The following is a 16,003-nucleotide window of genomic DNA, read 5'->3' as shown; positions in this document are numbered from 1 at the left end:
GCATAGAAAAGAGTCACCTACAGCCACCAAATTTTATACGAAGATAGATGATCTTCAGATCTAATTGCGTATGAAGCATTTTATTCTTGATTTTCGGCTCCGAGAAATTTGTGGAGCGGGGTCAAATTGTATAGAAGTTTCTCGCTGTTTCTAAGAACGCCGTGCCTATATACAACCAATATTATATAAATGTTATAGAGGATAAAATATCCGGAAAGACGAATATTAGTGTCAAATAAATAGTTTCCGAAGTCGCCAGAACAGGTATGGGCATCAATAAAAAAATAAGAACTTATTATGTTTCACGAAAGTTTATTGTACAGGCTTACGCTGTAACTACTGATATATTTACATATTAATCAGCATTATTATGCTGAATCATTTACTTACTTCGGCAATTGCACCAGCTAGTTTTCAGTTCAGAATATGAGATATGGACGAGTGTTTTTTTACTTTACTTTACATGTGTAACAAACATGATGTTATTCAACAATGTTCTGTTTCCTTTCTTACACTTGGACAAACTCAAATTTGTGTCCATTTTATACATTACAACTGATATGGTACACTTCACATACCTTATCGCTATGCCTACTATTTTGTACAATGTTACTTAAGAGTGCAAATTAATTCGATAAAAGCATTATGTAGCAATTTGATAGTAACATAAAGATCAAAAGCTAATATACTATTAAGACTTACACCCCATCCAAGAAGAGAAAAAATATTCAATTTTAATAAGAGCAGATTGAATTTCTTTACTTGTGAGTAATGCTGATGTATATGATGATGTAGTTTCAAGTAAACATTTGAAAAAAAATAATAATTTAATATATTAGATGAAGGAAATGGGGAAATCTTATTTTGCAAGTTCATTGACTTATTTATCTTCTCGTGGATAGGATGTACGCCTGTTATCCCTGATTTTTTCCCTATTATTTTTGCAAGTAAATCTTCCAAGAACAAGCAGTTACTCACACATATGCAAAACACCTGTTGTGAAAATGAAAGTAAAATTAAAGCACCTACCTTTTAGTTCATTATACCTTTTTAATTAGAAAAGAATGAAATGAAACCAATCCAGAAATTTACCGATGAAGAAAACTATTTTCGAAATACAGATAAACTTGTGAATTTAGTTTACTTATGCAAGAGAAAGGTAATGAAGGATGGGATCAAAGCCAACACTTTATGTTAACTTGAAAAGACAAAACACAAAGCAAAAGCAAACACACTAGCACGTCAGATTCTTCGCTGGGAATATTGTCTGTTCAGTTTATACTTACACATTACACTTTTTTCACACACGCATACTAAAAACATTAAATCATTGTCCCTGTAAAATGCCAAGACATACGTACGACCTCTAAACACGTGTTGCTTTAACTTTTTTTTTTTTTATTGTATTGCCAGTAATGAATAATAAAATATTTCTATGTTGAAATGTATATTTCAGATATTTAATACTATTGAAGAAAATACAGTACCCTGATATCAAAACACACCTACAACTACTGAAATGAGAGTCCCCTCGAACCTATATGGTTAACGTGCACGCACTTCCCAGTTGGAGCTAATGTGGTTCGGATCTCACATTTCGCTGTAAGTCCACGTCTCTCACAGCCTCGATACTGAAATGGATGCTAAGCAACAATCCAATCAACGAACTCTTAAACTGATACAAATCCTTCTTATATTACTTTCACTGGAATACAGTGTTCATTATTATTATTATTATTATTATTAAAGCAGATTTACGTAACACGTGAAATAATCTGAAACTGGACGTATTCTGAATCTTAATATAAGTGAAAAAGACGATGGAAGTATTTTGCTTTGTAAGTGACTTTAAAACTGTCCAGTTAAGTATGTTGTAACTGGTTTCTCAACAATTGTAAGCTCTTTTATTCAAGGCAGGTATATTTTTCGGTTCGTAATGGATCATTCAAAGTGTACAATAACCTGTGCATTACACCTCGCGCCAATTTGTTACTTTTAATAAATAATGCAGATAATTAACACATCGGAAGTCAAAAAAGTAAGCAGTCTAGTACTTATAAAATTCTATTAAATAAAATAATAAATATGTAATAAATAAAGAGTTTTTATTACTTTATGTGAGTATATTATTATTATTATTATTATTATTATTATTGATTATTATTGTTTTCCTTAAATTATCATATTGACTCTCACTGGTGCTAGAATCTTCGTCGGGGTTGATAATATTAGAAGAAAATTTTGACTGCTAATTGGAATTATACACCTCTAATTTCTTAAACTATGGTATATCCTACATCTGTGGAAATTTAAGAATTAGACTGAGAAAACTTATTTTTTCCAGCACCATTAGGAGTCGAAATGTTATATTTTGGAAAATAATAATAATATACGTCTTTTTCTCACATAAAGTAATACTTTCCATTTATTATATACTTACATAAGAGTGCGCACGATTAATATGAAAATGTTATTATTTTATTTGAATTGATAAATAATTATAAGTACTTACTAAGAGGATGCAGCTTATAATAATATAACTGTAGGGATCTAAAATGTACGTTATGTACGAACATTCCTGGAAGCAACAATTAATACTTTGAAAGTATTATTTAAAAAGCTAATTTTTAAGTTATTAATTATTATCTGTTATTATATCATTGCTTACAAAGATTCAGAAAACAGAACGACGAATGCAGAGAAGAGCCATAAAGAATATTTGATATTATTACCCAACGGTTCGAAGTGACTTCACAACAACATAGTTATAGAAACGTTCTGCTAGTTCTTGTCAAGTGTATAGTACAATACATCTCTCTGATCATCAACGAAACTAGCCTCTAATCTAAAACAGTAAATTTGAAAGGTCTGTTTCTCAATTATGTAAAACAACCTTTGCTTACCGACAATATCATGTTCATCTAGATCATTACGTTGCAGGAATTACTGTTTAAAATTTACACTTATTAACATCTTTCTTATATCCCAAACTTCATCAAACTGCAAACGACGATATATTTGTTATGTGATAAATGTTTTAACGTAAAAAATAATTAACATATAGAACGAATGTTATGTTGTCAAGAACTCAAAAATCTTTTGGCAGATGTAACACTTTCTATTAGACAGGTATGTTTAAAAACAAGTGTAACTTGGGATTTGCACCACTACACTAGATTTTACAGTCCTGAAAAAATATATCTATCTAGGTACGTATCTTCATATATTTCAAAGTTAAGTAAGAATTAATGACAAATGACGGTCTTAATGAACACTAACACACATTATTTTAGTTTATTCTTTTGCAATCATTCTCGGTAATTCCAAGTTGTTTAGGTTACACGTGATAGGGAATTTATGACACAGTGTAATAGTAATTGATGACAGAGTGTAAATAAGAATTCGTTTCACTTTCCCTTTCCGTTCCTTTCCTCGTTTATCACCTTCCTTTATTAGGTTACTGAATTTCTTAACATTTATAACCTAAACTATTCTTACGTACTGAAGTTATTTGGAGAAAAGCAGACCAAAATTATAGTGTATTACTGTTAAACAAGACTCTTATTTGAAGGCTAACAAGTACGTTACTCTTTTCTTATTACATCAATCGACTGCTTAACTCACAATAAACGGTAGCTTAGTTTTAGATTAAGAAAAAAGAAAAAAAAGACTGCGAAAAAAATAATCCTGAGAAAAATGGCTAATTAAAAACAATAAAATTAAATCAGAAGTAAAATACATCAAAATATCAGTACGTAACTCTGACGTACAAGAGTTCGGCAAGAAGAAAATATCACATTTATATAATATTAAGTTATTTGTTTATTGGTAGGTGCTTTAACATACTACTTTGGTAGACTTACTTCAATAAAACACTTCAGAACTACTTTCTCTCTAATTTTTACAAAAGCTACTTACAAAACATAGTTCTTTTTGTTTGTTTGTTTTTATAGGATTAGAAAACTTAATTATACACAAATATTATACTAAAATAAAGCTTCTACGCCACAATCTAGTCTATAGCTAGAGATATAATTATGCAACCTTTTTTTTTCGTACAATACATAACAACAATGTCAAAATTTTTGTCATTCGAAATATATTAAAATAGCATCAATAAAATGCATATAACTTGAGGTGACAATTACGACCTTAACATTAAAATTGTGTTTTGTAAAATATGACAATTGTTCATTGAACCTACAATAATAACAAACTATGTTTTACTTCTTATAAAAGTTAATTTTATAGCTATTCGAACTAGCGTGATGGTTGGTCCATCATCATTTACAAGTAGACAAAACACATTCACCCATATTGAGGGGAAGAGTGAGGGTCGTATCCTACTATCTATTGTATACTGACAGAATCTTATACATTAATCAATATGAGAATATTGTTTCATTTTTCCATTGCTAATTGCGAAACAACTCTTAGGACATTTGGATCCTGAAAGATGGGGGGTCCTTGGACCAAATATCAGAGTTACTACGGCCATGTCATAAAATACGAAACATTTAACGACTTTAGATTGACGTTGGTCCAACCATCAGTTGCTAATTAAAATACGAGACAGAACAAAATAAATTAAACTAATTTCTCAAAGTAGAAACTATTGCAATTAGGGGTCACAAAAAAGCTACAATTATAATTGTATAATAAAACGCTACACTTGCTTGCTAAATAAAACTTATAATAGTAATAAACTCTAATTACATATAAAACTATATACAACTCAATGGAAAAAGCATTATGAATAGCATTAATGCATGTGAGAAATATGCCACCTTTGGATCATTCATTCACAGTGATAGGACTACAGGTTAGTAACATGGTAACTACTCAACAACGGTAACACAACAAAACGAACTTCACTATACGACATTAAATGACACTTTTATTTATTTTCGTAAAAAATAAAAGTAGTAATTAAATTGTGAACTGTTTCACAATAAATACTAATGGGAAAAAAGAAATTAACTAATTTATTTATTCTTAAGTAACACAATTAAATGAAACGTATACTTTCACTAGTTTGAAATCACAGCCAAGTCACAAAAAAACTACTACTTGCATGATGAAAAAAAAAAAGTTGTTCATTGTTCTAATCAACTGATTATTTGCTAGTCCAACAACATATACATACTTACAATATACATCTCACAAACTCAAAACAAGCGTAGCAAATAAAGAGAGATCAAGAAATATTTGGTCAACTGCTGCAATACCTTCCTCGTAAAAAATAGCATGATTAAAGAACAAAAGTGCTTTCACCAGTATGCACAAACCATTACCCTGATACAATGAACAAATATTACTTTAAAAACATTATCCCACTTTCATTGATTATTTTACGCTGGACAATTTTCAATGTAACGACTAACCATCGTATCATTTGAAAAATCGAATAAACTATACCGAAAACATTAAAACCATGCATTAATAAGCAGCTTGAATTGATAGCTGAAAGTGATAAAAAGATCTGAATTGTCAAAAACTTTATTTAATTAAACGCCATTAATACTATATAGGTCAAACGGTTTCAACAAAAAGACCGTCACTTTCAATCGTGGTGACAATACTTAAGCTGTAAAACATATCACTTTGTGGAATGATCGCTCTCCTCCCCACACATCTAATGATTAGCACGCCTGCCTTTATGCACGTTGTCCTGTGTATGATTCCTAGTGGAGAAGTACTGAACGTATTACGGTGGTTTGAATTTCATCTTAAACTGCAGGTTCATGTCTCATATAACCTCGGAGCCGAAAAGGATCGCCGAACTTCCATAAACAAATAAACAAAATTACAGAATGTTGTTGGAACAAAAACTTACTGTTCATATGGATGAAAATTTGTATCCCTTTGATCACTCGGTACTGATGATAAACAAAATAAAATAAATCTGCTGAAAACTGATAAGGAAAAAAGAACCATTTGTTGAAAGCTGGGAAGTTTCACTAAGGGAACGATTAAATTAAAAAGTCAGACATTAATTTCAAACGTCTTGGTACGTGTAGAACCGTACTTCAATGTCTGCACTAATCTTTCTAACTTACAACCGAAAAAATATGAACTGGCAACTCCAGAAATTGAAACTCAACACGTCGACGTAAATGAATGGTCGCTCTTGAAGTCGAGAAGTAATCGATTTTCGTCCAAAGAAGTTAAAAATAACAGCCCATAATAGGGTTTAAGGGTTTTCATCAACCCCTGAAGATGACGGAAGTTATCCTCTGAAATCGTAGGTGAATATAGCATTATTAGGCGTTTAATTAAGCAAGTTTCTTTGACAGATTGAATTGAGCTATAGAAACAATTAAATAGCGGGAAACCACTCATTGCGAACATTATTTACAAGTTATATGCATAGAATTTATAGAGGAATCAACGGGAAATTTGGTCCTTAATATTCTAATTACATTTACAAAAATGAAATTTTATATAAAGTAGAAGTCATATGCTCGAAAGCTCTTTATTGTACTTGAACGTCTACGAACTAATCTCAAATTACGTTTTATAATACTATGATATTTTCATACAGATTAGGAATCTTCCCCTAAATGTACAGTTTTATCTTAATTTTGTACAGCATGGCTTCACTTTCCCTTAACAGCAGATATAGTCCTTACCCCTCACACATTATTTTAAAAGAAAGAAAAGAAAACTATTCCTTTCTCGTAGTACATACAATAATGTTAAAGGAAATGAACACTTACTTTTCTCTTAGAAGCTATACACCCCTATTTTTAGATAAGGCTGAAATAAAGGCATATATTCTTATCATTCTTTGAAGCCTTTTTTGCTAGCCTTCAACTCATCCCACGTACGGGCTGAGCGAGTACAGAACTTTCAATGGGAAGGAGAGTGTTCACCTTGTTAATACGATTGTAAACTACGAATAAGATATAAAGATTTGTATTTTGTTTTGTCTCCTGTTCCCGTCCTCATAAGCCAAAGGTGAAAATATCAAATCCAAAGTGCATACTACAAAAACTTAATACATTCACTGTACAAGTTACATCCTTCAGTCCTCGCACGCGTAAATAATGAGCACACCCCCAAAAACTTATTTTTAATTACTATTCATTACTTTATTCGTTCAAATATGTTTTATAATCAAAACTATAGTATTTGTAAAATTACTCTTCTTTCCAGTATATGTTTTATCAGATCAGTGTTATTTATACAAAGACAATTTGAAAAAGGCAGGTGGCAGTGTGTTAAACTTTCAGTCCTGAAAGCATTGGAAATTTGATTGCACACGGATTTACAATACATTATTAAGTTTTAAATGTATATAAATATATTCTTAATATAGTCAGAAAATAATTACAATTAAAGATGTGTCAACAAAAAAATGTATACATATGCAAATTCATTCCTATATACAGCAGCTTTATTTTTAATTAGCTAAGGAAATAAAACTATCATCACAGATTCATAGATTACGTTATGTGTGTGTTGAAATATTCTCACTGCATAAACAATTCGTCATACATATATCACCTTTTTCTATTATTGTGATGCACAGTTATGAATTATGCAGTATAATGTTAAAAGAAATTGTTTTTCTTTTTATTTTAATAAAAGACTTATCACAGACACATTCTGTTTTTATCTTCAGCAAGATGAGATTAAACTTAATTGAATAATAGTTGTAATTAATTTCCACAACGTTCACAAGAAGAAAGTAAACATAATGGATACGAAACAGTAACAAGAAGGTAGGTTACCAATAGGTCTTAAAAATATAGTAGGTTCAAAATTCTTCATTCTAATGATCTATAAATTCCTAATTAGCTTAGATAATGCTTAGTGGATTGGATCGGTATGATACAGAATAGGATTCAACTGTAGGCTTTAATTTCTCTGACGTTGAGCTTTCAAGTTCCTACATTGTACTGTTATTTATTATAATGCTCCTGAATGGTCGATACAACTTTCTTTGATGCGCGCGGTCTTGAGTTTGATTCTTGGCAAGAACACCAAGAACTATTAGAGGAGGTTAACTGAATTAAGAGATTGTGAACTCTTTGTCTAGTAAACCAAATGTAGAGATGATATGAGCCAACATGCTTTTGACATACTGCTCAAACTGTCGTCTGACTTTATGCTAGGCTGTAATTATAGAATAGAATCAAATCTCTTCTAACTCTATAGCCTCACCTTGTATTAACATTCAACTTAAATAGAATAATTCAGGGAAGGGTCTCTCCTACTCACTAAGAGTGACTTTCTTCCCATACCTCTTTCAATTACATACTGTTTTCTCTTCCCACCTCAATTCAGCGCAAAGGAACAGGGTATCAGTCTTACCCCGTTTCCTAGGTAATTTTATACACTCACAGCAGAACTACCCAAATGTTCCAAGAAAATTCATTTGTATCCCTAAAATTTATTTTCTTCTTGTTTATGTATTTACTACAGCATATGTTTATGCCATTTTAAAGGTCTTCGGTAAAATAATTTTTAAAAAAATTCGTAAGGCAAAAAAATTACCATTTCAGTACAAAATAAATACCATGAATAATAATGTTACGTAGTCATTGTTTCAGTTAGATTACAATTGCACAAAATTCAAATAAATATATAATATACACAGAATAAAACCACAATAAGATAAAAAGTATTAACAACGATTCCAAATTGTGTTAAGACCTAAAAAACTGTATGGCAACATACGAACCAACAACACAATTGCAAGAAATTCTATGAGGCATTTGTAGAACATGTAAGTGAAAACTATGAAACGGATTGCGAGAAGCAATAGTGCCTTATCATTTATGAAAAAGAATGAGTTAAAAAAAAAGGAAAAAAAATACTAGACAGAATTACAGAAAAGCGAATTCAGCTGTTTTTAATGATAATCTTTGAACATTTGTAATTTAAATTAACATATAATGCGATAAGCAAAAATAATAATAATAATTATTATTATTATTATATGCTACCACAGTTAAAAGGACAAAATGGAATTATAAAATGTCAAATGTAAGGCAATTATAATAGAGCTAACCCACAACACTCATACATTCACGCAATGCTTTTCGATCTCATCAGAAAAAAATGACTATAATATTATACATATATAGAGAGAAAAGCTGCGCTGTATTAATTAATTATTATAAAATAAAACTGCAACACAGCCATGAAAAACTTTTCTCATTGTTTTTACGTGACTCCAAATTCACATTTGTTTCACACATATTCGTAAAATTAAGATATGAATGAAAAATCATTGGCATTAGAAATAATAATAATAAAATTACATTCACAAAGTTAGCAGCTGGTAGTATGGCTACCAATGAACACGAATTACTACACTCACAATTTGACAGTTTTCAAGATAATTACCACATTCACAATACGATACAAGACAAAATATAATGCCTCCGAAGAAATATAATAAAAAGGAACTATTATGCAACTGATAGCAAGGCAAGCAATTGAAGGTTTAATTGTTCCAAACGTACTCAAACGAGCAAATATTGTATCAATGTCGTGCTTCACACACTAACACTTAATCTCGAAACTGACATCTAGAAATAGGTACTTAAAAAAAAAGAAGCATTTTCTTCTTCTACAAATATTCACACTAGTGACTGAACACAATTATATATTCTAATTAAAATTGCACTCAAAGTAGGACATATGGCTTCCCAATTATCTATCGTATGCCATCTCAAATTTCATTTGAGGTTCAAGCTGGATCTTTCGATTTTTCCCTCGCATACTTATTTTACTGAATATTATTCTGCATGACATATGGCACACATCTGTAACTACTATTTTCCCCTAATATGTCCACAATACTTGGTATAGGATACTATGAATAAATGCTGGCAAAAGTTATTACCTATTCTAAATCTCTAAATAAGACAATATCTGTTATCTAAAACTTTGATAATTGTGAGGAATTCATGTACATGATTATCACATAAATGCTAAGGATAATTTAAAACTAAATTTCATGTAACAAGTAAAATACTGTTCACTAATTTTTTTTCTCGCTAATTAAAACTCAAAAAATAGCTTATTAGTAGTGGAATGTATCGTGTCATGGTTATTTGTTGTTGGAACTGCACACAGATCCGTACTGATTCGTAATAACACAAACGCAACACAATTAAAACCACTTTGATCCACTTGAATGCGACACTCTCCCATCACAGCAATAACATTCTTCCTGTCGTTCAGAGGGAGAGGGAGTTGCTGGCTTTATTTTTTGTCCTTCGATACAGAACTCAAATCTAGTGTTTTGTTACTAGAGTTTACGGAATCATTCATATCGGTTCAACTCAAGAGGTATTTTATTTTCTTTCATTCTGTAAAATTCGGGTAGGAATATTCGTGACTAGCTTCATCTCTTGCTCTATGCAGCGAGTCAGAGAATCACAAAGCTTTTGTTTTATCCAAGTTGCTCCGAAACGTCGGGTAGGACTTAAGTTTTCGATTAGGATCGCTTTCTCTTGGTTGTGGAGGGAGATGATGATTAATTGAGCTAGTAATTGAAGGTCGTGGCTACCAGAGAAATGAGAATATATACCATAAGAGTTGGAAATGAAAATATGTTGAAGTAATGAAGAAAAGATGTAGAATGATAAACCTTAGACAATCTTGTTGCACTACTTGTGAGGGAACAGGCGACGTACAAAATTCTGTAACTGGTATCTCGCCAGTTTTGTAATATGTGTCCAAAAGTTTCTCCTTTTCTATAAACCGCTTATAAAGCCAATTTGTCATTTCCTCATCATTGCGTGGGACCTGCGAATGGAAAAGTATTCAGATAAAATCACAAAATTGCTAATGAATTACTAATAATTCACGAAACTATAAAAAATGTATAATTAAGACAAGAATAAACACAAACACACACTTAATAAAAACACGATTCGATCTTTAAAAAGCATGTTTAGTCAAATAAACACAGTCTGGGTAAATTATAGTAACACTATGAGAACCTTGTGGCAGATATTACATGAAATAAATGTTTATCGAAATGCATGAATGAGATTCCAAAAATTTCCTTATTACGTAATGAAAACAAAAGTCAAATATGATATACTCGGAAAATGTCGAAAGAATTAGTTGAGTTCATAATGATCACGGTGTATTGGTTTAATAATAGTAAATTATCTTTTAAAAAAGTGATGATGAACATTTTTATCCATATCTTTTTCACGAAACACATTCTACTTTCATTTTAACTCTGCCTTTACAAAAGATGTTTGAAATGTCCTTCCTTAACCTCAAGGCACAAACTGACCCGGTGACATTATATTGGTTGCAACTGTTCTTCCAATTCTTAGCTGGGAAGCTACTCAAAGCTGCGACCATGTTGTATTGCAAATCTTGGAGAACTATGAGGTTGCTGTGGTATATTGTATTCTTCAGATAACTACATAGATAAAAAGTCAGGTGGACTTAAATTATGTAAGAGAGGGGGTCCAAATCTCTTGGTATCAGTTGTTATTGGAAAAATTCGCGGGATATCTCCACACTCATGTTTGATGAATGGGTCTTCTTCCTGTCCCGTTGAAACCAACAACAATCAACTTATCCAAACATAGCTACGATCTGTATAGCAATTTTAGCGTACATGCCTGAATTTACAGTTGTGTCGAGAAAAATTGGGTCCACAATTGGGTTCTTGACTTATTGCCAACTTTTAGCGCATACAGTGTCTCTTGGGACTACTATCTGGTGATGACAAAACGTTTTCCAAACTCCCTCACAAATATCGCGAGCAAGAATATTCGTAAATATTTTCGAACTTTCCAGTTATTACATTTTAAACTCAGTTAGGCGACCTCTAAATCGCACTATATATAAACTACTTATACAGAGTATGTCATTCGTCTTCAAGTGGCTTACGAAATGAAATGAAATTAAATTTCTAGTTTTAATTTCCACGATTATGCCTTTTAGGCTAAAGGAGACGCGTGACTAATGAAAATGAATGACTATAAAATACTTACTGGATTAAGAACGTGATAGGAAACAGAGGAACATCAAGAAAACCCACGGACACGATGATTCAAACGGATTACATTACGAGATTTAAAATATTCAGTTGAATCAGAAATCCGTTCCGTTTTATGTTTGCAAAAATTGCTCAATCTCGACATATAAATGTATTACAGTCACTTGATTGCTTGATGGTTGTATCGTTTGGCAGGCAAAATGCCAATGTGGAGTTTAAAACAAACGTTTGGTGCGTATGAGTTTGCTACCATGCCAAAATATTCAGCTGTAACACTATCCATGGTATGCTTTTTTAACTTATTTATTTATTTCAAAACACATAAGCATTAATTGGAATTAATACAAGCACACAAACATATATATATATATATATATATATAAAGGAGAATTAAAAAAATAAGGTGAATTTAGTTTGTACAATTCAGTATTTTCTAAGAGTATGATTGTAATTTTTGTATGTTCTAGGTGTCGAGGTGTAGTAAAAATCTGACAACCACTAGAGCGCATCGCCTGGTCTTTCTGCTGACTAGATTAGTCGAAACCATGATGCAGCACCTGAACATTACATAAAGGCGATGGCATGGTATCATTCGATTGTTGTGTACTAACGAGAAAAAGCCAATAGAAGTTAATCAAGAATTCGTAGATATTTGTGAAGAAAATGTGGCAACACGTAGAGAAGTATGTGTGGTGTAACGTGTTAGCTAGTGGTAGAAATGATGTGACGGATGAGCATATGTGTCAGTAAATAAAATTATCCGTAAAGAGAGGAGACAACATCCTCAACACAGTCCTGATCTAGCCCCTTTGACTTATATTTTTGATTCCTGAATAAATACGACCGTTGACGTTTGACACACATGAAGCAGTGAAAGAGATTATGATTACCTAACTCACGAGCTTGAAGCAAGAATTTTCGGCAACTGGTACATACGATTTGATCTTCTGGGATAAATGTTTGGTCTGCAGTGGAGACTTATATGAAATGTAAGTGTTATACCACATGCAAAACAAATTACACATTTGTACTATTTGGCAAGGAAGTAATGTACACCTGCTTGTGAGTCTCACATCCTTTCACCAACTAATATGGATAATACGAGAATTAAATCAGTTAAATCTGTACAGTTCGGTAGAGGGAAACAATGAAATTCTGAAGCACACGCTTAAGGGAGGCAGAAGTTGTAAATACAAATTATGCATAGCGGAGATAAGTCACAACATTAAAAAAAGGAATACATCTACGAAACAAAAGAAAAACAGTGTAGATTAGAAGTAGTAACAGAGAATGGAATTGCTTGTGAAGACGCCAATCTCAGCGCCTTCAGGGTGAAGTGATCGTGGTCTGATGGTTGAAGCAACAGACTACCAATCCAAAGGGCAGCAGTTTGACTCCATAGAAGGGACTTCTTTTAAATTTAATTTTTGCGGTGCTTGATAGGCGATACCAAACGTTTTAATATTTTACGCTAAAGACAGACATGCTATTGTTATGGACGATGAAAATTAAGATTGTATGATCACTTATACGGTAATACGAGGGTTATAACTTCAATAGTGGCAACATTGCTTTAGAGATGCTACACAACGGAATCAAATAATGTCATCGTATCAGATGTTAGTTACATACCTACCTTACCTCAGAGCAAATGGACTTTTCCTTCCGATATTACGCGCAAGAGCAGTAGACGAGAAGAACAGAACCTCGTGTAGCGGATGGTCCATGTTACATACACACGTACGTGAGTGGTGTAAGGCAAGGTGGTTTTTACAATGTTTTTGAAACAAGAACAACGGAGCTGGATAAAAATTTAATGTGCAAGAGGCCGTACAACACGTGAGTGTCATCAAGGTCTTCAAGAGGCTTACGGGGAATCTGCATTGCCCTCCAGAATAGTGGCAAGGTGGATACCAGCCTTCAAGGATGGAAGTGGAAGACATGCAACTTCCTGGTCGTCCACATGTCAGTGGAGAAAACGTGAATGTTGTTACCACGTTACTGGACACTAATCGGTGCTATACTATTCGTGAGCTGGCCCCAGCGAAAGGATTAGCGCATACTACTGTTCTGCATATTCTGAAGGAACACTTACGCATGTGAAAAATTTCTCTGGGATGGATTCCGCATGAGTTGACGGAAATGCAGAAATGGCTACGATACGACGCTGCTCATACTCACTTGGAACGCAAGAAGGGGGAAGGGGAGACCTTTCTTACGCTGTATCATTACGCTGAATGAAATATGGGGAAAGTCGTACGAGCCACAATTGAAACTCCAATCAAACTAATGGTGTCATTGACATCACGAAAATTCAAAAGTTTGTCAGATCCCTAGCAATGTACGACTCATGACATTGGCCAGCGGCTGTCATATAGACTAAGTGTGCCGCAATCCACCCGGAATGTTCTGTCTGTACTACATGTTAAGTCACATACCTTTGTCCCTCGTGACCGTGATAGGATGATTCTTCCTTGTTGATCGGACAGGAAACCTTCTCATAAATCCATATAACGGAACCCAGTATATGCCTCTGAGAGCATGTTCCGCTGTGCCATTCTAATCGCCTCGCTTTATGCACCGCTGTGAGAAAGGTCTTGGTGTCAGGATGACAGTTCTTCAAGCAAGCTGTCTTAAGCCTTTCCCACATGATTGCATGGGAACAGCTGTACTCTACAGCCTTGTTCCCCAAGACGGTCTATGACATATTGGATTTAGCCGATTTAACTCCATCATCTTGGTGTTGATCTAAACATCTGCGAAAAGTTCGTCGCTTACAACCAAATACTCTCGCGATTTGAGATGCATTCTGGCCTTGTAACACACGACCCACATTTTTTTTCACCAAACTCTGAGGTACTGTCAATTCTTGATGACCACACGGACAAGGCAAGCTAGGTGGCTTTGGTTGTCAGGATGAATGTTTTGGACGATATGTTGTAAACAACATGTTTGACGTGTAGCCCCCTAATTTTTATTCCCTAGCTAGACATTTACGTTTTCATGATCAAATAAACTTAGATTTCATCGTCAAAATTATGTCGTTAACGGTGATGACATTTCTCCTTACTTTAAAGTAAAATATTAAAACGTTTGCACTATCAAGAATCGTGAGAGGAAAACAAAAATGGAAGAACTCTGAGCAGGTTCGAACTATGACCCTTCAGATTCGTAGTGGGCTGCCGCAACTATTCCCCGACCACTTTGCCCTTAATGCATTGTCATCGATGTCTTTACAGCAATTGAATTTTGTATCCCCAATTAGAGTTTTCTGATATTTTTCTTTGATTCACAGGTTCTTTCGTATTTTTCTTATGTTGATGTCACTCATCTACACTATGCATTATTCGCATTTACAACTTCACCCCTCTTATGTAATGTATTCCAGAGCTTTGATAGGTGTACATTTACTTCCTTCACAGATAATACTCCTTCACGTTCATGAATAAATAGAATATTCACCTTACTTTTTGATTCTTATATATCGTTCCCTGTAGTGTACAGAGGATTATCTGGGGTATTTAATATGAATTCGTATATCTTCCCTTTTGTACTATATCAACACAATATTCTTGAATCTTCAAATGAATTATTCCTCATGTCAAAAGATAAAAGTAGCATTTTTCATATCAAATGTAAAATGTAACATTCAAAACCATTCGTGTACTTACGTCTTCGCATGAGTAAAGTCTATAAATAAGGAACGTTTTACAAGGTTCTCTGGCACCTGTTACAATGGACTGCAGATCCAGAGGCTTTCCTTCCGGATATGCTATCGTGATATCTAATACCCATTTCAGTTTGTAGGCATATCCACAACCTAATTTAAAAAAAAAAGTCATGTTAAATTGTATAAAATGTTTATTATTACACGTAAGTAATAATGTATAAAATGTTTATTAATTACAAGTAAGTAAAATCACTATCATTCTTAAATTTACCCGCTACCAGAATATTAAATATATTAAGTGAATAATTTTAATATTACGCTACTTAATAATTAGTGCTCAACAAGAT

General features: G+C 32.9%; 1 protein-coding gene across 5 annotated transcripts in view; it reads right to left on the bottom strand.

Moving 5' to 3' along the window:
• Positions 1 to 292: 292 nt before the first annotated feature.
• The window catches only part of LOC145695080 (acyl-CoA:lysophosphatidylglycerol acyltransferase 1-like), a 127,613-nt gene continuing 111,902 nt past the window's right edge, over positions 293 to 16,003 (bottom strand). For all 5 annotated transcript variants that reach the window (XM_081771954.1, XM_081771956.1, XM_081771957.1 and 2 more), the window contains 2 exons: positions 15,658 to 15,806; positions 293 to 10,767 (listed from right to left, as the gene is read on the bottom strand). In XM_081771954.1, the coding sequence (XP_081628080.1) occupies positions 10,525 to 10,767; positions 15,658 to 15,806 (392 nt within the window). In that variant the 3' untranslated portion in view covers positions 293 to 10,524. The remainder of the gene's footprint in view (positions 10,768 to 15,657; positions 15,807 to 16,003) is intronic.

Source organism: Thermobia domestica, chromosome 9, assembly GCF_964235325.1.
Source record: "Thermobia domestica chromosome 9, izTheDome1.hap1.1, whole genome shotgun sequence".
NCBI classification, from domain to species: domain Eukaryota; kingdom Metazoa; phylum Arthropoda; class Insecta; order Zygentoma; family Lepismatidae; genus Thermobia; species Thermobia domestica.
This window is presented reverse-complemented; position numbering and strand designations above follow the sequence as displayed.